General features: G+C 42.2%; 2 protein-coding genes across 5 annotated transcripts in view; both read left to right on the top strand.

Moving 5' to 3' along the window:
* The window catches only part of fam110b (family with sequence similarity 110 member B), a 41,922-nt gene extending 24,942 nt beyond the window's left edge, over positions 1 to 16,980 (top strand). For 3 of the 4 annotated variants that reach the window (XM_037787619.1, XM_037787620.1, XM_037787621.1), the window contains exons 3-5: positions 5,576 to 6,210; positions 6,808 to 7,217; positions 8,519 to 10,450. In XM_037787619.1, the coding sequence (XP_037643547.1) occupies positions 6,088 to 6,210; positions 6,808 to 7,217; positions 8,519 to 9,401 (1,416 nt within the window). In that variant the 5' untranslated portion in view covers positions 5,576 to 6,087 and the 3' untranslated portion in view covers positions 9,402 to 10,450. Of the gene's footprint in view, positions 1 to 5,575; positions 6,211 to 6,807; positions 7,218 to 8,518; positions 10,451 to 16,324 lie in introns of those variants that run through there. The other variant, XR_005209146.1, reaches the window with a different exon arrangement.
* A 1,464-nt stretch (positions 16,981 to 18,444) lies between these two features.
* On the top strand, positions 18,445 to 23,900 carry atg10 (ATG10 autophagy related 10 homolog (S. cerevisiae)). The gene is made up of 7 exons (XM_037788031.1): positions 18,445 to 18,587; positions 20,791 to 20,913; positions 21,021 to 21,134; positions 22,019 to 22,202; positions 22,846 to 22,943; positions 23,035 to 23,132; positions 23,361 to 23,900. The coding sequence occupies exons 2-7, from the start codon at positions 20,806 to 20,808 to the stop codon at positions 23,482 to 23,484; spliced, it is 726 nt and encodes a 241-aa protein (XP_037643959.1). The 5' UTR covers positions 18,445 to 18,587; positions 20,791 to 20,805; the 3' UTR covers positions 23,485 to 23,900.
* Positions 23,901 to 24,552: the final 652 nt, after the last annotated feature.

Here is a 24,552-nt window from a genome sequence, read left to right as displayed (position 1 = left end):
CCCACTACTACCATCATTATTAGCCTTTTTATTATTAGTAGTGTTAGTTATGTTTCTATTATTATTACAGCTATTTATTCCGATAGTTGTATTATCACTCTTTTACATCCACTGCTATTGATTTTTGTTATTAGTCCTACTTGTATTAGTTCTTAAAGCTGCTGTGCTATTATTGTGGTTGCTGTACATCTCTCCCTGTCTCTTTTCTCTCTCTCTCTCTCTCTCTCTCTCTCTCTCTCTCTTTCTCTCTCTCAAAACCCAAACGGTCGAGGCAGATGGCCGTCCACCCAGAGCCCGGTTCTGCTCTAGGTTTCTACCCGCTAAACGGGGAGTTTTTCCTGGCCACAGCCCATTCCAATGCAATGCTCTTGATGGGATCTCTTGTTGGGTCTCTAAACTATAGAGTACGGTCTAGACCTGCTCTATATAAAAAGCTTCTTGAGATAACTTCTGTTATGATTTGACGCTATATAAAAATAGATTGAATTGAATTGAATTGAATTGAATATCTTTCCATTTGCAAAGATCAAATACTAAATGCGAGTGAATTTAAGTTCCCTCTGGTAAGCAGTGATGCAGCGTATATATGTCTAGGGCTTTTATTGTGAAAGGTCAGAACTGAAAGAGTGAAGCTGTAATGCGCTGCCAACCCGGTCTCACAGGAATGCCTATAAATACCACGACATTATACGATTATTCCGCGTGTCATTTGTACGCCATGCAAACGTCCACACTTAGGTTCAGGCAAGAAAACCACTTAGTTAGGGTTAGGGTAAACGGCATGTTTGGACTTAAAATAAGTACATAAACTAAGTAAAATACGTACGGGAGAAACGTAACATAACTACAGAAAACACGTCACAAACGTCAATAAAAACACGTGACAAACGTCACGTGACAAACGTCACATGACAAACGTCACTAACGTCACTTAGAAGTCAAAACACTGGTCCCGAACACAGGTCTCCTGGTTAAGAGTCCGGTGTTTGTGAGACTCATCCACCTCCACCCCTCTTTTTTAACATTAGACCATGGGAAAAAGTTGAATCATACACTTTTACTTTTACACAGACTTTTACTTTGGAAAATCGCTAAATTAATACAGTAGGAATGTTTGATTATCAGCATGTATGTAGTCAGTGAAGTCAAATATATCAGTCGTTGTCAGGCGTTATTTATTAAATTTTTTCCAGCAACCCAAAAATCAAAGAATAAAGACATTCCCCTCACAAATTAGTGGTATTTTCTTTTTAATTTATAAGGGACATGTAATGTTTTATACTAGTGGTGAATATAATCCAATCAGTCTTATTTCTATATATGTATTTTGTATATACAGTTCCCTTTGTTAACACCTTATTTGGAAACCAGACGTAGTCACACATATCTACTTCCTCTAACTTCTCCAAGGTGGTCTCTAGCTCTCCCGTCAGCTCCGTTCTCTTTATCCATCCATGGTCATGGTCGGAACGGATATGACGTATAATAAACAATATAAGCCGTAACTTCCTTCTACCTTCCGCATAGACTCAAATAAAGCAAATATATCGATTATGGCATTAAAAAAATTATTTCAAAATCGCAAAATAAATATCACGATACATAGGTGAATCTATTTTTTTTCCAGCCCCCACAAACCGTGCACTTTGGGTGCTCATCTCAGCTATCCTGCAGCCCACATCTGATTCCTGGTAAACACAATAATAAGACATTACAATCCATAAAGCCAGAAATGAACAACAGCCAAGTGTTCTCTGGGAGAGAAGAGGCCTGCAGGCATCTAGGGCTGGAACCCTCTCCCTCTCTCATGACTATCATGTGTTATAGGAGAGAGAGAGAGAGGGAGTGTGTGTGTGTGTGTGTGTGTGTGTGTGTGTGTGTGTGTGTGTGTGTGCGTGTGCGTGTTAGCTGATTGTTAGCTTTAGAAAGCGAGAGAATCGTAGACTAATCACGCCGGTGTTTTTCCCGTCTGCTAGAGCACGATAAGAGTGAACTTCAGTGTGTGAAGGACCAGGTGAGAGAGAAGCCTGAAGGATATTGCAAGAAGACAAGAAATGTAGTGTTAGTCCACCGTTTCTCTGTCTGATACTGTGTTCAGCAGGAAATGAGCACAACACATGTTCCTAATCCAAATGAAATCAGTCCTTCAGTGTGTGTGTGTGTGTGTGTGTTTATGTGCGCTGTGCGTCCGTGGTAAACTAGAAACATATGGCCTTGTTCAGTACTGGAATCACAGAGTGATCACATAATACATCACACTCACACATCCCTAAAAAGTCTACATTTATAAACTGTCAAACTGTACTTCAGTTCTTCAATGGTGCTCACCGTATAACATGCTCCAGGCCTCAAAAACAACAAGATATGATTATAGTATAGGAGTGTTGCTCATCTTCATTAAATGTTTTGGAACATTTGGATTTAAAAACTTAATCAGCTTTGTGACACCAAGGTGGAGCATTTTGTGAATACTTATTTCCATACTGATGATGATGATGATGATGTTCCCTATTATTACCATTGCAGCGGAGAGGCTGCAGACGGTCAGCGACAACACAGCAGAGTTTTTCATTTCATTAAATCAAAAAGTTGCATATTCTCACACACTTTTCTCTGCTTTTTTGTTGTTTGCCAGACAGTGACATGAAGAGCTGTTAGTTTAACTGCTTCTAAATGTACCTTAAAGGGAGATCAGTCAAGTATTTAATACTCTTATCAACATGGGAGTGGGCAAATATGAAACTCGTGAACTCGTGTTTACAATATGGGAAGTCATGCACACGATATGTGTGGCGTTCAAGTGGTTAAGTGGTGAGAACACCGCTGCTAAGCAACGGCAATATTAACGTTACTGTCAGCGTCTAGAAGCCACAGAGGCTAACAATTTAGCAAGCTAGCTAGTGGGTAAGACATAATGACAGAGGACAAAGATGAGGCTGTTGGGAATATTATAATATTGTAAAATTACGAAGAAAAACTATATATCTATACGACTAAAATGTCAATATATTAACTTATTATGCACCAAAAAATGAACTTCCATGGCCTCCGCCATTTCTGACAACGTCAACAAACACGTCATAAGTCGTGAACTCAGAACTTTCAGAAACTTTCCACTTACGATGTCGTGAATACGACAAGAGGGGGGTCGTTCATATGGACTCTTCTTGTGAACGCGGTAAACACGACCCCATGTGAAGGCAGCACAAATGACGATTTGTGAGAATCATAAAGTCTGAACAAATTAAAAAATATATAACGCCTAGCAAAGTGAAACCTGACACGTATACTTAAATGGAAGTTCTATTGACGTCACAGAGCTGTCCGCCATTGTCCGTGAAGAACGCTGTCGTCTCTACTGCATTACATTGTGGGATATTTATGCCAGCATATGGTCCAGTGTTTGCACTTTGTAATATTTCACCAGAAATAATATGCAATTCACCTACTATTGGTTTCATTCTAAGGTTACGCACATACTAAAAATATTTTGGATGTAACCGCAGCCTTTGTTAATGAACTGCTGCCTCTTAGTGTATCAGCAGACAGAGCTCCAGCAAATTATGCTAATGCTCTTTTTTCCCAGTTTGCTTCTGAGTTGGATTTATGTGTGTGTGTGTGTGTGTGTGTGTGTGTGTGTGTGTGAGCCATCTCTGCAGGGGACAGATTTGGATGGCAGATTAGAAGATTTTAATCAGCACAACACACACACACACACACACACTGTTTTAAGAAAACAGATAATACGCACAAGCAGCCGCTTTCGTATTCATAATTAATATTCCATACAGAAATTTCAATCCAATATCAGTGGCTTCATATTGCCAGATTAAAACATACGTAATCCTCTGACGTCCAGATATGTGAATGTAAATGGGTTCTATGGGTACCGACGAGTCTCCCCTTTACAGGCATGCCCTCTTTATGATCATCACAGTTTTTTGCCTGCAGTCCAAATGTGTTATTTCTGCCTATTCTAAAATGGTGTATTTCTGGTGTGTTCTTTATACTATGACAGTTTTCCTAAAATTAGATTTAAATTTTTTTCACAGAACGTTGTAATTGACCAATCAGAATGGAATATTCAACAAAGCCGTGTAAAAATGCTATATAATGAATCGTTACCCCTGTATCATGATACGTATCGTATCGCCCGAGTGAAGGGGGTTAGCCCCGAAGTGAGCATCAACTTCGGCGTCTCCCCTGTGCTTCCTGGACACGGTCTGGAAGCTGAAGCAGGAACGATCAACAACATGTTTACAGCAAGGCTTTGAATACTTGCATATAAAAATACTTTTATCTAAGTATTTTTAGAGTGGTAGAGCCATAATCAGCTCATATTTGTAAGTTAAATCAAAATGCCCACATGTTGTCAGTTTTTTGTGGCCTAGACAGCCCACAAAAAAATTGACTGGGTTGTCTTGTTTCACAGTTTGTGGGTTGGTATGTATGGAGGACAGAACCTGCCAAAATCATAAATACATGATTAAATAAATAAATGACTTGATAAATAAATATGTCATTAGATGTAGCAAAAATAATATTAAAAATGAAAGTAGCCATTAATTAATTGATAGAATGTGACATACCGGGACGAGGGGGAGCGGCAGCAGGCCGATGACTTGCTTTACGGAACCGGGAATGAAGACTGGAGTGCAGCTAGCTAGCTATGCATATATGCACTCTGACCCCATGACACACGTTGAGTGACAGCCCCTGCATTAACATGACGAGGCAGAAATGTAAAAAGAAAAGAAGACAGAAATAAATAAGTTTGGGGAAATAAATTTAAAAATGCATGTAAAATAAATTAAAAAAAATTAAAAATTAAAAAATAAATGCAAAAATAATAAATTAAAAAATTAATAAAAATAAATAAATAATGGTAAATTAAACAGACGAGTAAATAAATAAGGGAATTAATACAAAGATAAATAAATAAGAAGCAAATAAAAAAGAAAATATCAATTTATGTCACATTTTTATTAATTAATTAATGGCTATGTTTATTTTTAATATTATTTTTGCTACATTTAATGACACAATTATCGTGTCATTTATTTATTTATTCATTTATTTTGGCACGTTCTGTCCTCCATAGGTAGGCACTCCAGATACCCAAATGTATGAGCACAAGCACTGAAAAAGTGAGTGAGTTGGGACCAGAGAGTTGTAGGTTTGTATCCAGCCTGGTGTCCTCTCTCATCTAACCACACCACTAAAGTGCCCTTGAGCAAATCACTAAAGCCCCAACAGCTCCAGCGCTGCTTTAGTGACCACAAAGTGGTTGAGTGGGCAGTTCCAGTGGGATTTTGGGCAATGTAGTGTTCTGCACGAGTAAACATTTCATTGAAAAGTTTGCTGCATGTTTATGTCATCAGAAATGAGTTTTATGTTCATTAACCGTCAGTCAGCTTTCTTTACACAGTGGTACCTTGCAGTGTGTGTGTGTGTATGTGTGTGTGTGTGTCTGTGTCCTAGCTATTCCTGCTATTGTTGCTAGGTGCATGATGTCACAGTCTAACTCTACCCTCATTGGCTGTTTCTCTCTCTTTTTTTTTTTTGCCTATTCCAGATAGTGTGGCGAGCTGAAGGGAGAGCTGAGGCGAGCGTGGAGAGGCGGCGGGGCTTTCCTTTTCCAACCATCCCGTGCTTTTCCTTCGGCCCTGTGGAAGCACTCATCCACACCACTGCACCGAAACACACTCATCACTCCTCTTCCTCCTCTCCGTTCTGTCACTGTTCTCTCTCTTTCTATCTGTCTATCAGTCCATCTTGCTCAGCTGAACCTCAGCACCACAGACCAGTCAAGACCTCTCAGTGAAGACTGGTTGTTCAGGTTGTAGATCATCCTACTCAGGCAGTGCAGTAGTACATTTGAATACAGGACTTCAGCAGCCCAGAGTCTGGCTCGGTACCACAGGGTCCCACAGGCGATGAGGAGGGCCAGGGGGTTCGTCTCTTTCTAGACTTTCTCTTCTCCACCTTGTGTCTTCATGTTTTGGGGGTCCTCCGGTGCCCCCGCCCTCTGTCGACCCCCCCGCACCTGCTGCCACCACGGCCGGCCACCCCAGTCGCCTCGTTGCCATGCCGACAGAGACGCTGGCTCCAGCCCTCCCAGATAGCAAGGCCGCTGGCCCCGCGACGGCCTTCGGTTCCGCCGTACCCCTCCGCATCCTCAACAAGGGCCCAGACTACTTCAGGAGACAGGTACAAAGACTTGTCCACTGGCAAAAGACTGGTCCACTACCCAAATACTTGTCCATTATCCAAAGACTTGTGCAGAGTCCAAAGACTTGTCCACAACCTAAAGACTTGTCCACTATCTAAAGACTTGTGCAGAGTCCAAAGACTTGTCAACAACCCAAAGACTTGCCCACTACCCAAAGACCTGTCCACTATCTAAAGACTTGTGCAGAGTCCAAAGACTTGTCAACAACCCAAAGACTTGCCCACTGCCCAAAGACTTGTCCACTGTCCAAAGACTTGTGCACAGTCCAAAGACTTGTCCACTGTCCAAAGACTTGTGCACAGTCCAAAGACTTGTCCACTGTCAAAAGACTTGTGCACAGCCCAAAGACTTGTCCACTGCCCAGAGACCTGTCCACTATCCAAAGGCTTGTCCACAGTCCAAAGACTTGTCCACTATCCAAAAGCTTGTCCACTGTCCAAAGACTTGTCCACTATCCAAAGACTTGTCCACAGTCCAAAGACTTGCTTCAATGTGAGTGTTACTGGTTGGTCTGTCTACAAGTTGTAGGCTGCGTTTTGTGTTCATTAACACATTATTTTTGATCTGTGTCTCAGGTGGAACCTAACCCAAAGCGCCTAAGTGCTGTTGAGAGACTAGAAGCTGACAAGGCCAAGTATGTCAAGAGCCAGGAAGTTATCAATGCTAAGCAAGAGCCCATCAAACCACCCATGCTGGCCAAGCCTCCCGCCGGTCACACCCTCCTGTCCAAGAGAGGCTCTGGGATTGGTGGAGGAAATGGAGGCGGGATACCTTTCAAAGCATCCAATAACAACGCCAAGTCGGACTCGTGTGCAACAAGCAGCGGCGGCAGCAAGCGGGAGAACTTAAACCTGGAGATCCTTAAAAATCTGCTGAACTCGTCGTCCTCTTCGGGAGCAGGATCTGAAGGACTAGGAGGCGGAGCTAAGAGTGCTGTGTTGATGAGGTCATCGGGGGGAATGGCCAGGAGTTGGACGCCATCAGGGTAAATTACTGCTTTAACATTCAAGCAATGATTATGGGCTGTTTTTGAGTTGAAACACTGCAGTTCTACTGCAAATGGGTCACCTTGACTGAAGTTTCCTAAATGTTCCAGATACAGGGCTTATGGGGATTCACCATAGTTGGAACATAACTGCATAACAGAAGCCAATATTTGCTGTATTATATGTGTATCAGATGCCTTGTCATGGTAATATATGTAGGCCTATATTAGATAAAACTCCAGGTGGTGATCAACAGTTACCAACTTTACCTCTAAATAATTAATAGTTTTTCTACCCAGTAAGGATTGTGGCATTATGGTTTATAAAGGTTGGCAAGTTACTGTAGATAATTAGCTGAACTACATAGCCACAGGTTAGTATAAAGGGGAGTCAAAGATGGAGCAAACTCAAGATACAATATTATGTCAATTAGGGTTGAAGGTTTTGTGGAAATTTGAGGAATTATAGATTTGGGCAGTCCAACGCAATTGCACACTACGTTGGGCAATGTTTCTTAAAGAATACTAAATTTGCATTTATATTTATAGTCACTTTTTATACTTTGATACCGATCCCAGTCTTTGCAGGAGTAGTTCTTTGCCTTTTTTCTTCTGTACCAAACACAAACATATCTCTGAAAGAAATTCCTTCTATTCCAAACATTCTACTACTATTACAGTGTTGATCAGTGTTACGGTTCTGGGGGCAAATACACACTTCTTACCACTCATTCACATCCATAGAAATAGAATAGAACAGACATTGAACTGTATTATGTGGTTATTTGATAAGCACAAAAGAAAATGCTGATTGTTGTTAGTTGTTATGGTGAAAACACGGGCCGTGAAGTGTGGTCGCAGCTCGCCAGGAAGAGAGCGGACGCAACTCCAGAGACGGATGGGTGGCTAGTTAGCCATGTTGTTTGTCTTTCTCCGGAGCGGCGGGGAGTGAGGCGGAGGGACCGTCTCGACCCACCAGCCTGCTGTTGGGCTCATTTTCTGTAACCAGTGTAGCATTAAAGCATGCCGAAATTAGCAAGCTAGCTAACTAGCCAGCTGTCTGCTAATTCCACCGTGCTTTAATGCTACGATGGTTGCAGAAAATGAGGCAAACAAAGTTATCACTCATTTGGTGATAGTGATGTGCTTTCCTACGCTGTGATAAGAGTGTATGGATGAAGCATTGAGTTAATTTGACGAGGAAGTACAGTACTTGAATTCAGCCTACGTTTTCGTCCACACTCACTGATTCATTGTCATAAATACAGTCATGTATTTAACTTCCTGTTTTCTGCTCCTAGGATGCCGTTAACCTACCGGTCTACAATGACACTTAATGAGCAACCACCAGACTCAGCTCCCAGTCCAAGCACCTCACACTCCCTCCGATCCTTCTCCCATTCCCTGAAGGTCCCTCCGATCAACAGCGGGGGACGTCGCAGTCCACTACAGGGAGGGAACCTCAACCTTAGCAGACGCGGCGAAGGAGTCATAGATCGTTCTCGCTCCCCGCTACCACCTCTACTCACCTCCCACTCTTCCTCCGACCTCCTGCGACTGTGCAACGGCAAGCCGCTTCGCACGGCCCGATCCAGCAGCTCCTCAGCTCCGCCCCTCCCTCCAAAACCAAACCCTGCCTCCCTCCCTCCCCCCGCACTTTCCTTGTCGCTGCCTCCCCCTCGCCCAACCCCGTCCCCCTCGCTCTGTGACAACATCACCCCCCAGTCGCTACTTTGTGATATCGGAGACCCTTCCAACACTTCAACCGATGCCAACCTGGAGCTCGAGCTCGGTTCATCCGTGGCTCGTCGTTCCTCGCTACACAGATCCAAATCAGACCTGTCGGACCGGTACGCCCGGGCTGGAGCTGACGTGGAACGCTTTTTTAACTACTGCGGCCTCGACCCAGAGGAGCTGGAGGCGGTCGGCCCTGAGAGCTTTGCGCGTGCCAACTCAGACATCGTCAGCCTGAACTTCCGATCAGCTTCTATGATCTCTTCCGACTGCGACCGGTCGCGGCGATCTTCCAACGACGGGCTGTCGGACGCAGACGAGGACGAGGAGGAGGAGGCCGGGGAGCGTGTTCCGTACGGCATCTCGGCCGTGGAGCGAAATGCGAGAGTCATCAAGTGGCTGTACAGCATCAAACAAGCGAGAGAGACGCAGAAAGTCTCACATGTTTAGGACAAGCACTGCAGTGGATTGGATGTACTTTAAACTACAGACAAACTGCCCCCATGTTTCAGGATGGATAGATGGACCAGAACTTCTCCAGAGACTGTGATCTGGGCTCAGAACTGAAAAATTGTCAAAATGTATAGATGGATGAATGAAGAGATGGAAGAGAAAGCCTGACAGGTCGAACAAACTTGGTAAGAAAACAGACATTTTGTTTATAAATGAATGAAGAGATGAGGAGAAGGACTCTAATCCACTTAGGTTTAGAACAACATGAACACTATGAAAGAAAGGAATAAAACTTGGACAGTCATATGAACAAAATGTTCGGTCGGGAGAGACAAACAAACACAAGAACGTTTCTCTACGGACACTGTATAATCAGACAGACAAAGTCTGTCAATTTGCTTAAAAGCAACAAGAGGAGCAAAATGCACTGCGATTGTCCACGGACCCATAACGTGACCGCCTCACTGCAAAGGGTTATAGGCCTTTCTCACAGAGAACATTTTGGCTAATTAAAGCATCGTCAGTGGGATTATCTTCCCACATAGCTTGCGAGCTACCCAGCGTTCTATCTGTCTTCACCATGCAGTCTCAGTAGAAGTTTACCGAGGTGACGCGCGTCACACGCGTGTGTCTCGGAGCTAGTGTGGATCGATACATGTGATAAAATGGAAGCGTGTATGTTTTATGAGTCGGGCGATTGACGGACGTCAAAAACTAAAAAACGATCGATCAGCGTATTTCTTTGACCGATGTTAGAGCCGTCACTTTGTCAAAAATCAACTTCAGACGATTAAGAACTAAAGCATCATTCGTTTGACGTCATTACAGATCAATACATATTTCCTACGGTTGGAATCAAAAAGTGAAAACCCTAACTGACCTTATGTTAACTCCTCATAGCAACTCGGACCATAGTTTCTGTGTGAACCATAGACTGTATGTAAAGATGGACGACATGACAGCTCCTACTCCAGCTAGGGAATGAGTCCTTACCCCGGGTGAAGGAGTTCAAGTACCTCGGGGTCTTGTTCGCGAGTGAGGGGACTATGGAACGCGAGATTGGCCGGAGAATCGGAGCAGCGGGGTCGGTATTGCATTTACTGCACCGTTGTGACGAAAAGAGAGCTGAGCTGGAAGGAAAAGCTCTCGATCTACCGGTCAATCTTCGTTCTTACTCTCACCTATGGTCATGAGGGCTGGGTCATGACCGAAAGAACTAGATCGCGGGTACAAGTGGCCGAAATGGGTTTTCTCAGGAGGGTGGCTGGCGTCTCCCTCAGAGATATGGTGAGAAGTCATCCATGAGAGACTCGGAGTAGAGCCGAGATACTCCTTTCCGTTGAAAGGAGCCAGTTGAGGTGGTTCGGGCATCTAGTAAGGATGCCCTCTAGGGAGGTGTTCCAGGCACGACTAGCTGGGATTAGACCACGGGGAAGACCCAGGACTAGGTGGAGAGATTATATCTCCACACTGGCCTGGAAACGCCTCGGGATAGTTCTTATCACACTGATGTATGATCAAGTGTTCTGATAAGTTTGGTTTTAATTAGTTATTTGATGCTATAAAAAGGGGGGTGAGACGTCATGGTTGACAGCTGTGAGTTTCTCTCGCTAACAGGCTTGCGGCCGTGCTCGACTCTGGCTCCAGATGACGTCAAAACCTCGAGATGGCAGCTCCCGTATCCAGGATATTTTGGCTTCACTTCTGCACAGGGAGGAGGAAGTGGAGACGCGTCGTCCATCTCTATGTACAGTCTGTGGTGTAAACTGAAACTAGTTTGTCAGGGCCACCGTTAACATTATTAGTCCCACCGCTACTTTTTCTGCAATGACAAAGTCAAATGTCTACTTTGAGAAAGGCCTATGTCTCAGTGTCTCAGTGTCGATGTCTCCGTTTAAACCGACTTTGAAACGGGTCCCGACAGATGCCGAACTCTATCTGTCAAAAATTAGAAATCACTTTGGAAAGTCAGCGATGCTGGAACACTGTGTGACCGTGATGAAGTTGATATTCGTTATAAGTGACTGTTAAAGGAACATTTGATCAATTCAACTTCACAAAGTCACACAGATTAGGTTATTCACGAGTCGAGTAACTATGACGCTGCAAAATGTTGAGAAACTCATGAAACACGAATGCTGGTGAGCTAGTTCTGGCTAAGCATTAGCTCTTGATAAGCTACATATTGGTGATTTGCTGAATGAAGGCCTTGAAGTGTGATGATGATGATGATGATGATGATGACTGAGTGATGAAGGAAACAGAGGACACACACAATATAAAATATAATCTCTCACGCATATATATCCGTACAGCGTTAAGGTTATTAACAGATTTATCATCAACCTGTCCATGTCAACCAACAACAACATTTCACTGGAGAGTTTTAGTGTCCTGTGATGGGAGATGGTTATTCAGAGGCTGACATCTTTGTCATAAAAATTTGGTCAAATGGTTAAATGTACTAAATATTGTCGAAGGCTCAATGGATCACTAATGGTGCTGCATTAGGGTGCCTTTACACCTGACCTGTAGGGCTGTCCTCGACCAAAGAAATTCTTATTTTGTCGACTAATCGATGAGTTGATTTAATCGTCAATCCTTCAGTGTGTTCCAATCCGCGTACTTCTGTACTTACACTTACTATTTTGAGTGCATAAGTGCGTTCACACTGGGAAGTACAGCAAAATGCAGTGCACTCAAAGTACCCGGATGTTGTACTCAAAACGGTCAGATCGTTGAGTGTGGAACGCTGGACACTTTCCACACTCAACTGTCGCTATCTTGGCTACGTAGCGGAAGGGGCGGAGCCACGACCACTATTCAAACAGACGTAGATAACAGAATAAAACAATACAATACGTAAACATACCGGTGCATTTTCAGCCAACAGGAGGAAACATCGTAAGCGTAGGCGACGACGTTGAAAACGTAATTTCCACTCTGCTTTCATTTTTTTCAGAAGATATTTTGGCGGGTAGCGAGCCGCGGTCAAATATTGCAATCGTCATTTCCGGTCAGTGCGCCGCAGAGTATTCGATTTGAGACGACCCTACCCCGCTGAAATTTACGCACTACTCAAGTGAGTACAGAGTGCACAAAGTGCACTACATTGAAGTGTACTTCTGGAGGTACGTGGATTGGAACACACTCCTGGTGTTTACCAGAGATGTGCTCATAAGTTTCTTGGAAATAAGTCATTCAGCATGAAAAAAAAGCATTAAAAAAGGACTAATCGACTAAAGACATCTTAGTCGATTAAGACCAAAACAACCGATTAGTCGACTAATCGACTAAGAGGAGGCGGCCCTAGAATGTTGGCATTCAAACTGGGACCAACTGCAAACCAAAGAACTGCCACCAGACTGCTAAGGTGGTCTCGGTCAGCTTCCAAACAGACTCTTGTGTCTTTGTTTGCGGTGCAGACTCAAACCAGACCGACCACAGGACTTTGCGATAGTAGATATGTGTTTTTAGCATGAATTCAAAAGATGAACTACTATTACATTTATACGATCCATATGCCTTTTAACAAGTCTACCAAGTGATTTGAGATGTCTGTCACGTTACACATTCAACAATTGGGAAGACCCATCATGCTGTTCACTAGGAAAGTAGGAGCTAGCTTACGGTGACCAGATGTCCCGATTTACGAAGCTGACGTGTCCCGAGTCCCGACACATATCTGTAAAACACTCAAATGTCCCGGTTTTCAACAGTCACTAACAAATTGTCCCGGTTTTCAACACAATTAAAATAATAACAATATTATACTTACATAGACGTTTATCATGTTCCACTCGTTAATTAATTTGTGCGCACGAGATAAGTATATAGAGAGCCAGCACAGCGCACCCCGCTGTAGTTCTCTGATTAGAGTGATGTTGAGCGCCGTCAAAGCCACAATTACGCACGGACACGGCAGATCCGCCGGTGACATTTTGTGCCATTTTGAACCACAGAACCCTTCGTGCTTATGTGCACATCAAACGTGTTGTTTTGATTCATTATTCCACACAGTTCCTTCTGCGCATCAACAGGCATTTCGCTCCGCTTATAACTCCATCAGGACCGTCCGTTCCTGTCCAGTCTTTCAAACCGGACGGTGTGTCCATTCTAGACAAAATGTGTGTCTGGAACTCCACATTTTAATTATAATAGCCTGAGGATGATGTGATAGAAATTGTTCGGGTTCAAAACTAAAGTTGAAAAATAATTTCCGTAGAAACAGACAACAATATGTTTCCTCTGAGGAAAACTCTCTATAGGACTCCCAAACTGTCAGTGCGTCATGACGGGGGATAGTCCTGTGATTAAAGGGGGTGAAAGTAGTGAATGTGATGAGTCATGATTGTCGCAGCCTCTGATGCACCCCGCTATAATAATGCCTTTTTAATAATGCAGAGTAACATTTCTTTACTAATAAAAGTGCTAAAAAATACATCCATATAATGTTGCTTAAATACAAGGTGCAAATTCTTAATAGCGATGCAATCAATTATTTACTTTGCAAATTGATTTTAGATGGATATACACTACGTCCCCCGGGAAGGACAACTTGCCAAGTACCTATCGATGTAGTTGGATGTAGATGAGTCGTTACGCCTCTAACAACTATGCATCTTTTTATTTTTATCTTCGGTGCGAACCAGATGAACCAAACTACAATCAAACCTTTACTTATATACTACATCACTTCTGGCTGAACTATCTCACATACATCCACACGCAAATCTGTGGGATGATTCAAAAGTCGAAGAACCAGAGTCCGTCACGCGAGTCACGAGTTTTAAAAGTATTAAAGTCGCCTTCAGCAGAGATGGCTGTTCTGCGATCAGATGAACGGCACCTCAAGCATTTCCCAGCAGTAATATTGCAGGACACCAAAACTCTCCTCTCAAAAGCAATGTTAGTAAAAACCTGTGATTACGTAGACCACCAGGCACTACACGTACACTGAAAGCAATACTAATGAAGCTGTCTGTTCACTATTACAGTCCAGTCTAGCAGAGGAAGGAGGAAGGGGAGGTTGTGGTTGTTTTATATGTCAGCGTTCTCTTCAGATTTCGGGTGTTTGTAGTTGCTTATACTGTAGACGACATCCTACGACCACGCACAGAGAAGGAGCTCCAGCAGCGCTGCGTTTCACGATGAGCACCGCGTCGACGCACCTCAACTCTGCTCTGTCTCTCTATCTGTCTCCGAGTCCTCGCAGCCAGCCACGGGAGGAAACCCGTTGCTGCACTCTTGTGTGTGTTCCCCGATGATGAAGGGGGGTGGGTGGTGGACTACCTAGCTCACCTCCACCATCACCCTTTATCGTCTGTCTGCACGTCGCTGACACGTCTCAAGGCCTGAAGCCATATCGGTGTGAATGCAGCGCCTCAGTCAGCGCCTCAGTCAGCGTCTACCAACTGTCAATGTGTCTGTCCGCCTCGCCACCTCCCTTCACCTCACCTTCAATCTGTGGGGCAGGTCTGCTTCAGTCTGTCAACGGCAACAACCCCCGCTGGGCTCACTTCACTTCCCTGCATAATACGCTGTATCCAACGTTGGTGGTATCGGAAGCATCAACATCTGAGGCAACTTGTCGTCTCTTTCATTCTGACGGGATTTGGTGACACTATTTTATAGGGGAGAGTGGGGTAAGAGGATTTTAGTGAACACATTGCCAGATTTGCTTTTGTCTAACACCCCAGTTACACTTGGTTTCTGTTCAGACCTGGTATTAACAAGCGTCCTCTGGGATCGGATCACAAGAGGACAGCTTTAAGTACGTCTGTTCACATCTGGCATTAGAATGCGTCTCCACTTGTGATCCGATCTCCTTTCCCCGCTCTCTATCCAAATAAACACGTAGCAAACACACGGCTAATACAACAGACGTTGTGACTTAATATTACAGGAATGTCAGTAGTATTATCCTGCATATTCCTGAATTCGGGCACATTTTATTAACATTTTTATAACATCAAAATATAAGGTTGTTATACCGCCTCACCACCGACACCGCTGCCTTTGACAGACAACAGCGGGGTACAGAGCTTCAGAGAGCCGGGGAGGAGAGAGAGCGAACTGTCGGGTGTCAGCTCCGCGCAAAGCAGCGGAACAAAAACACTGACACATCTCTGACAGTATAATAATAATAATGCACTTCCTGTGCCTAGTCTGTAGATATGTAGCCTATAGATGAGATATATTTTAATAAAATACAGTTGTACCGACAGAATACAGTAGAGCACAGAAGTCGTTTCTATGCGCGAGGCAGACAAGCGCTCACGTCTGCACAGTGAGACCCCAAGGATCCCAGCGGGACGTCAGTTGAGTACGCGTCCTTAATGTGGTCCAGGACACATTCACTACTAAAAGAATGTGACCATATGTGGCCCAGACCACCTCTGGATGTGGTCTGAAAGATCCGATCTCAATGCGTCCTCAATGCGTCTTAGGTACGTTCACACCTGTACTACTTAGAGCCGTCCACTTGTGATCCGATCACTGAGGACGCATGTTAATACCAGGTCTAAACAGGGCATGGTATAAATATGGTCCATATATAAACATCATTGTTTTCTTGTTGATGACATGATGAGGAGCTCAAACTCTCCAGTACTGTAATAAAAACCTATTTAACTGAGAATATGGACAGAAAGATTTGTTAAAGAAAGCCGTCTACTCACCTATCAACTATCAACTAGCTAAACTTTGCCAGGAACAATACTTTTTAAGCACAAGTATGCACATATCCCAATGAAAGACTTGATGAAATCAGTCATAATTATACTCCTGAAAAAGTCTCAATGTGTCTTAAATCAAGTCTTGGAACAAGATGGCTCGTCTAAAATGAGAGAAAATCTAACGTGTTTGAGCAAAACAGCATTGTGGGAAACATTTTTGATGCGTCCCTTCTTCCTAAATAGACTGAAGTGGAAGTGAAGTGACCCCGGCTCCCCTCCATCACCTCGCTCTGAGCTCAGGGTTGTGCTAGCATGTTCCTGTCCTGTAGCCTGATCCGTCATCCCGTGTGTCTCCCTCGTTCCTCCGGAGCCCAGGACACCCTGCTGCTTCTCACTGTCGCGCTAATAAAGACAATGTTGTGCTGTTCTGGCAGCATCGTCATGCTTCAGTTTCACTTCTCTCTCTCTCTCTCTCTCTCTCTCTCTCTACATGCTGTGTTTTTTTTTTGTTTTTATCTTTGGATTGACAGATAGAGTTCTTCTGTGGTACTTTGCTTTGTTTTATTTTATTTTTTTCCTCTGTATGTGTAAATGCTGTAAGAACAAATGTATATATTTGATTTATAAAGCCATGTGTTGGATTTCAGTTTTTTCTCTGTCTGAAGGTTTACGTGTTACAAAAGATTCCGAACAAAAAACTGCTGTTTAGCTCTTTGCCCTCGGTACAGAACTGCCTGATCCAGACCGGGCGGGAGTGTTTCAGAGACGTAGTGTTGACTGTGTTTTTCGACGTGGAAACTGTTACATTTTGCTTGATTGAGAAAAAAAAAAAAAAAAAGTGTTCATGTTTAGTTTCTTTTGATTATTTCAATAAATGGCTTCTTTTGCCATCTCGCTCACTGATGCTTTCTTCAAGTGTTCACTGACTGCTACTGTATTTATTTATTTTTTATATTTGCCACTTTTGAAATCTCTCTGCTAAATGAAGGATTAACATTTTAGATCTGATGTCATTCAATGTTTGATATATTTTAAACAAAAAACATTATATGGTAAAGCTTCCAGGGGAGCCCTATTTTTCGGGGGTAGGAGGGTACTGTGTTATTGTCATCTATAGTGATTATTTGCATAAAAACACAATTCAAACGATTAGAAAAAAAATTATTGTAATTTTATTTAAATATTTGCTTTGATTAAAAAAAAACTGGGCATCAGTAGTTTTAATGATGTATTATAAGCTGCTTAAAAGCTAATATTAGGAAGTTAAACAGGTCACAATTCCCTCTGTAATATCTATTTTATATTACTCTGATAACATCTACAAACAACTGGATTTATTTTTATTTTTCGCCAAATATTTAATTCTACGAGATTACATTTGAACACATCATGATAACATTATAATTTACCTTCACCCAATAGTCATATTCTACTCATTGAAGAGAAAAAAAAATTATAATATATATATATATATATATATATAAATATATTTTAAAAATAAATAAATCTGTTTTATATATATATATACTGTATTTAAATATATATATAAAATATATAAAAATAAATAAATATGTTTTTATAAAGTTATATTTATATATATAAATATGTATTTATATATATATAATTATTTACTTTTGAGTTTACAAAATATATATATTTATATATATATAAATATTTTTTAAATATATTTATACATATATAAAAATAGAAATATATAAAAAACATATTTATTTTTTATATATTTATATGTACATATATTAAAAAGCATATATATATATACATATATTAAAAACATATATATATATATATATATATATATAATATAATATAGTACTGTGCAATACTGATTTAACAGTGCAATAATTCAGCTATGCAATAATCTGGTTAACTCCAGCATTAACACTGCATTTATTCATATAGAACATTTAAACTAATATTCTTATTTTACATTATTCTGAATGCATAGAATAAATGCATGCATTTATATTATTTGCACATATCCTATTTTTCAGCATTATTATTTGCACTGTTGTTATATATATATATTCTTATTTATATTTTCATATGATTTCTCTATTTTATTTTTATTTATTTATATTTATACTCTAGAATAAAATAAAGTATTTCTGAATCTGATATTTATTTATCTGATATATTACCTAGTAGTACTCTGTTGTTGTACTCAGTAGCCTCCACAGCTGCAGCTCTGATGTGGTATTTGCTGCCATCTAGCGGTTGTAAAGACAAACTACACGAGAAGCGCCAGCTCAAAGACTGGCGAAGGACACAAGCCATATTTTAATTAAATCTATATTAGGATATATATGTAATAGGCTTCTTTGCATTTGGAAAATTTTGCCTATTTCAGTATGAACTTATTGTTCTTCAGATAGATGTACTATCACTTTAAATGATGACGTCAGTAGTCACGTGATCCCATAACCCGGAAGATAAACATTGGTTCTGCAGCAGCAGCAGCATCATCAGCTGTTCCTCCAGTCCAGCAGTAAGTACTATATACTGTAATATAGAAAAGACCAACTCAATGTCTGCTGTTCTCTGTTTGTTGTGTGTCTAAAGACCTTTGTTTTGCTGTTATGCTTTTATAACTACATGTAAGGTTTTATGAGTACATTCATACATTCTCCCATCAGTACAAAGCACTAATGGTTATGTGTATTTACTGCAAAAGCACTATTCTACTATTAGGTCTAGTATGTACTGTAGTCGAATTGGTACACAGCTACAGGCTGTAGCTATACTACATATACTACATATACTGCATATACTGCGTATACTACATATACTGCATATACTACATATACTGCATATACTGCATATACTGCATATACTGCATATACTGCATATACTGCATATACTGCATATACTACATATACTGCATATACTACATATACTACATATACTACATATACTGCATATACTACATATACTGCATATACTGCATATACTACATATACTACATATACTACATATACTACATATACTGCATATACTGCATATACTGCATATACTGCATATACTACATATACTGCATATACTACATATACTGCATATACTACATATACTGCATATACTACATATACTGCATATACTACATATACTGCATATACTACATATACTGCATATACTACATATACTACATATACTGCATATACTGCATATACTGCATATACTACATATACTGCATATACTGCATATACTGCATATACTACATATACTGCGTATACTACATATACTGCGTATACTACATATACTGCATATACTACATATACTACATATACTGCATATACTGCATATACTACATATACTGCATATACTACATATACTGCATATACTACATATACTACATATACTGCATATACTACATATACTGCATATACTACATATACTGCATATACTGCATATACTGCATATACTACATATACTGCATATACTACATATACTACATATACTGCATATACTGCATATACTACATATACTACATATACTGCATATACTGCATATACTGCATATACTGCATATACTACATATACTGCATATACTACATATACTACATATACTGCATATACTACATATACTGCATTCTGAGGTACTTGTACTGGAGTATTTCAGTCATACTACTTCATACTTCAGCACAGTTCAGAGGGTCATATTGTACCTTCTACTGCACTACATTCATCTGACCAGTTGGAGTCACTGGTTACTTTTCAGATAAACATTGTACATAGAAAACATGATTAGTTCATAAAATATAAATTATCAATTAAAGGGGAACTGTTTAAAGGGACTGTTTGTAAGAATCAGAAATTGCTTGTTAACAGCAACACCTGTGGCCGTTAAGTCAACTAAAGTCAGCGTCCTGTTGCTCGCGCTTATGCTCGCTCTACATAGACATGAACGAGCATCGCTCAACACAGTGAGGCGACACACGTCAGCTAAAACCACAATATCGCTCTATATTTCAGCTGCTTGGCAGTAATGTTAGCTGACCAGACGAAGTTCTCTCCAGAATCAATGCTGATCCTAGTGTTGGCTTTTCCTGCCTCAGCCTCCCGACCGCGGCCGGAGGGAACAGGGGAGACACCGGAGTTTTGGTCGGAGACGATAACGTTTCTCTCTGCGGAGCCCCGTCACTTCACAAGACACGGGTAACCTCTGTTGGTCTGGAGGAGCTGCAGCAGTTATTTCTGCACAAACGTCCACTGTACATTCACTGGATATTCTCAGAGCTAAACTAACTCTTCTGCAGTGAGGAGTGTGCGCGCATGCATGTGTAGAGGTGGAGCGAGAGAGCGAGTGAGAACGAGTGCGGTGTGTGAGTGAAGGCAAGCAGAGCAGCAGAGAACAGCAGAGACTCCGGCCCTGGAGACCAAAGCTACGGTCTCCTCCGCGTCCTCCGACCGCGGCCAACACTGTTTAACAGACGGACTTCACTAGATACAACTTTGCGGTTTTGGTGCTTCCGTGTAGTTTGTGTTGGAGTCTGAGTCTGAACAGCGTAGACACACGCGAGCGCGCCTGGGACACCAACTTAACACTACATGTCAGCATTCACGCACACATTCATACACTGATGGCAGAGGCTGCCATACAAGATGCCAGATCAGGATCTAATCTAAATACTCATTCACACACCGATAGCTACAGCCGATTTTAAAAAAAGTTGTAATCTATCAAACCCTCCACAGCGTTGCCTGGCAGAGATGAGCTCGTGCGTCGCGCTGGATGAGGAGGACTTCCGTCGCTGCTGTCAGATCCTCCTGCAGCAGTCAGAGCAGCTGAGAGACGGCTGGAGCTGGGAAGCAGTCCAGGTGAGGAGGTCTGGACTCTCACACTTTGTCTTCACTGTAGACAGAGCCTGAAAGCCTGCTGTGGTCCATGAATGTGGTAGTAATGGTAGTTTCTGATCCGGGCTCAGGGTTCAGAGGAGGGCTACCTGAAGAAGACTGCTCTCAGGTCCGTCGTCATTGACTCCAGCCCAGTGTGGTACCAGGAAGGATCCGGTTCAGACTCAGAGCCAGACAAGGAACAGGTGAAAGAATATTCAACGTTCATCTTGTATCGTGGGCTTTTCCTCCATCTGTGCCTTTACTATAATATTACTGGATGTCAGGAATTAGTCAGTACTACTAGAATTGTTTTTTTTAAACCGATTATTAACCGTAAACCGACAAGATTAGTGCGCCGCATGCAGCGGTGCGCCAGCTGCAGTGTATGAGCACAACAGACAATGGAGTCCCCAGTTCACCCATCCGGGAGCGTTAACTTAGCAGCCACGATGCTGCGAGTATTGTCAAGGACCGTGTGTTTGTGGCGGCGGTGAGTGTGGGGTTATAGCTGTGAACGTGGCTGTAGCTGTGTGAACAGTTTATTTGTCGTTGAATAAATGCTACAACAATGGATGAATTAGGGAACTGGATACAGCGTTGGAGGCGGAGCCCCGTTCATTCCTATGAAAGTTGCTCAGCAGTGCATGAAGACAAAATGGTTCAACTTCCGACTGGAAAAGTACCCGGATCTTCCGGCGATCTTCTGCATTATTGGACCCATGGATCAGGCGCAGAAGCGTCCACTCGGTCACATGGCTCGGTCACATGGCTCGGTCACATGGCTCGGTCACGGGGTCACAGAGCTGCTCCTCTGAGTTTTGCTCAGCTTTTTAATTAATTTTATACATTTCTTTTCTTAACGTCGGTTAAACGGTTAATTATTAACATCCCTAGTCAGTATTTCTCATTTTCAGTAAAATTAACCTTTAATTAAAATATTGAGCTAATAATCTTCACACACCTTTAATAATGAATGAATTAATTAATAATTCCAGGCTTCAGATTTGAAGCAGCCACAGACAACACTAAGAAACAGAGCTGATAGTGAACTCTGTTCCATTCACTGCTGTCTCTCTTCTATCCACAGTCTGTCCTGGTTGCCTCAGTTGATACTGACAGCATCCAAGGTGACATAGATGATGAAGCTGATGAAGATGATGGGGTCTGTACGGTGTCTGAAGGCAGCAGCCAGGTGCTTCAGTACGAGTATCACATCCTGCACTCCTGCAGCTACAGTACTCCCGTACTCTATTTCAGAGCCGTCACTCAGGGTCAGTTAGATGTGAGACACACACTGTTATGATTCAAGTTCATGTATCCTTTGTGAGCGGTTTGACTGTGTTTTACTTGCTGCAGGGATGGAAAGAGTACTAGAATATTGTTCTCAAGTACTGTTACTTTAAAGACAACTACAAGTACAATTACTCGGGTAAAAATGTACTTAAATAAAAGCAAAAAGTAGGTCAGTTAAAATGTGCGTTACTGAGTTACAGTCCCTTTAACCAGAAAAGAGACAAAACTCAGACAGTTAAACAAAAATATCCGACGATAATAACACAGAGATGTATATACAAGTTAAACTCCACAGCGGTTACAACCACAAACTCACACATGAGCTGCACAGTTTTTGCACTTACTGTATATGGCGCACACACACAACACTGCATTGCCTCCTAAAGTTTGAGCAATATTTGGAAGGAAAACCGATTCATCACACCTCACATCTCTAGACTATGAAAGTGTTTTTATGAGACTCAAATATCAGACAACGGTTCTCATTGGTTTCTTCTAAAAAGTACATTGTTGCAGTAGGAAAAGGTCCGTACACGTTTGCATATCTGTCAGTATTTTGTGAGGATGCCCTCAGTGATATTTCTGCTGCGTCTTCTTCTTCCTCGTGTGTCACTGTGTCAGAGGGGAGGAGCCTGTCGTTAGAGGAAGTATGGAGCTCTGTTCATCCCAACTTCAGGCATCGACTTCAGAACAGCCCTCTGAATACAATCACCCTGCAGGTAAAAACCAGGAAAAGATGTCGCCTTCAGCTTTATTATCGTCACCTTGCTCCTTGAAGCTGAGATTTCCTCTGTGTGTCTGGTGTGTCAGGAGCATCCCCTGCTGGGTCAGCCTTTCTTCATGCTCCACCCCTGTAGAACAGAGGAGTTCATGAGGCCTGTGATGCAGGCGGCTCAGGACCAACACAGGTAGGATCACTGCCTTCAGTGTGAACAATAGCAGGCCCATCAACTCATTTAAAGTTACATGCAACTTATAGCATTTCCGTTAAGTTGAAGCTAGATGTAGAACTAGGCCCGTGCAACAGCTACAGTATAATCAGGAAACAGTGTTGTTCTTCACTCAGCTCATACAGTATTGCTAGATATCGGTCATGTTCATAGTACTAACTGTGCGTGTGGTGTGTGTCTCTGCAGGACAGTGAACTACGTGTTGTCGTGGCTCAGTGTTGTGGGTCCTGTGGTGGGTCTGGACGTCCCTCTGAAGTATTCCACCCAGCTCAATCCTGCAGCCTCTCTCAGCAGCACCAAGCCGGACTGAGGTTGCACCTGCTCTGCTCTGCTCTCTGTCGGTATCACTGCGGAGTCTCTCTGCATGGAGGCCGGATTATCAACTGGGACCCGGAGCCCCAGAGGCACTGAAGGCACAAGGTGGACTTTGTTTTGGGGCGATATACTGAAATGCAACAAAAAGCTGAAATAGTAATAAGGGCCTTTTGTTATCTTCTGCATTTTTACCTGATCTTGAGTCTGCATTTTGCAGAAGGCCCCTGTGTCAAAATCAAGTTTTAATACTTTCGGTAATTTCTTTAGATATCGAGAGCAGCGGTGGTCGAGCAAGTTCTGGAGTGAATGAAGAGAGGGAGCGGCGTTAGTGAGAACAAAGCAGTGAATCGGAGAAATAAAACATTATTTTCTGATTGTTTCAGGGCGGTTACTTTCTAAAGCACAAATAAACATGACCACAACTCCGCATTAGGGATGTGCATTCCAAGCAAAAATACTATTCGAAAATCACTGGGAATTAGTCGATTATTATTCAAATAATCGCCACATACCCCACACCCCTAGCAGCTGCTCTTCGGGGAGAGACAGACATGTAGCGTCGGCACATTTTCCCATCCAACGCTGTGGATTAAGAGTTTTTTTTCAACCATATTGTTGGAACAGTGGAAGAGGCCGGTGGAAAGACAAACTGAGACGGTTTTGGTGAGTTTTATTTTGTTTCTGTCGGGTTTGAATGACAATATGTTCCGCTGGTGGAACAGCTGATCTACCTGCTGAAACCTGAAACCTACCTGCTTTTTATCTGACAGAGCGAAAGGGGGACTTGTGCCTCGGTATCAGACATCGAGGGGCGTGACAAAGCGGTGGTATTTGACCTGGGAATGAGAACGGGCTGTGCACCCTGCTTATTGGCTGCAAGTTACACCCCCACGGGGGGCACAAAGCCAATTTGCAGACGTCCAGAAGAGTCCCGAGCACAGCTAAATAAGAAGAAAAGAGACAATACAAGCAGAGGGCTGCAGGGTCTGTGTAGAAACAGACACCACCAGAGACTTCTTGAGATTGAGAGGGATTACATTAGTATCAGTCTATACATTGTTTT

The sequence above is a fragment of the Sebastes umbrosus genome, chromosome 12, assembly GCF_015220745.1.
Source record: "Sebastes umbrosus isolate fSebUmb1 chromosome 12, fSebUmb1.pri, whole genome shotgun sequence".
NCBI classification, from domain to species: domain Eukaryota; kingdom Metazoa; phylum Chordata; class Actinopteri; order Perciformes; family Sebastidae; genus Sebastes; species Sebastes umbrosus.
The sequence above is the reverse complement of the archived record's forward strand: the minus strand, read 5'-3'. Positions and strand labels throughout refer to the sequence as shown.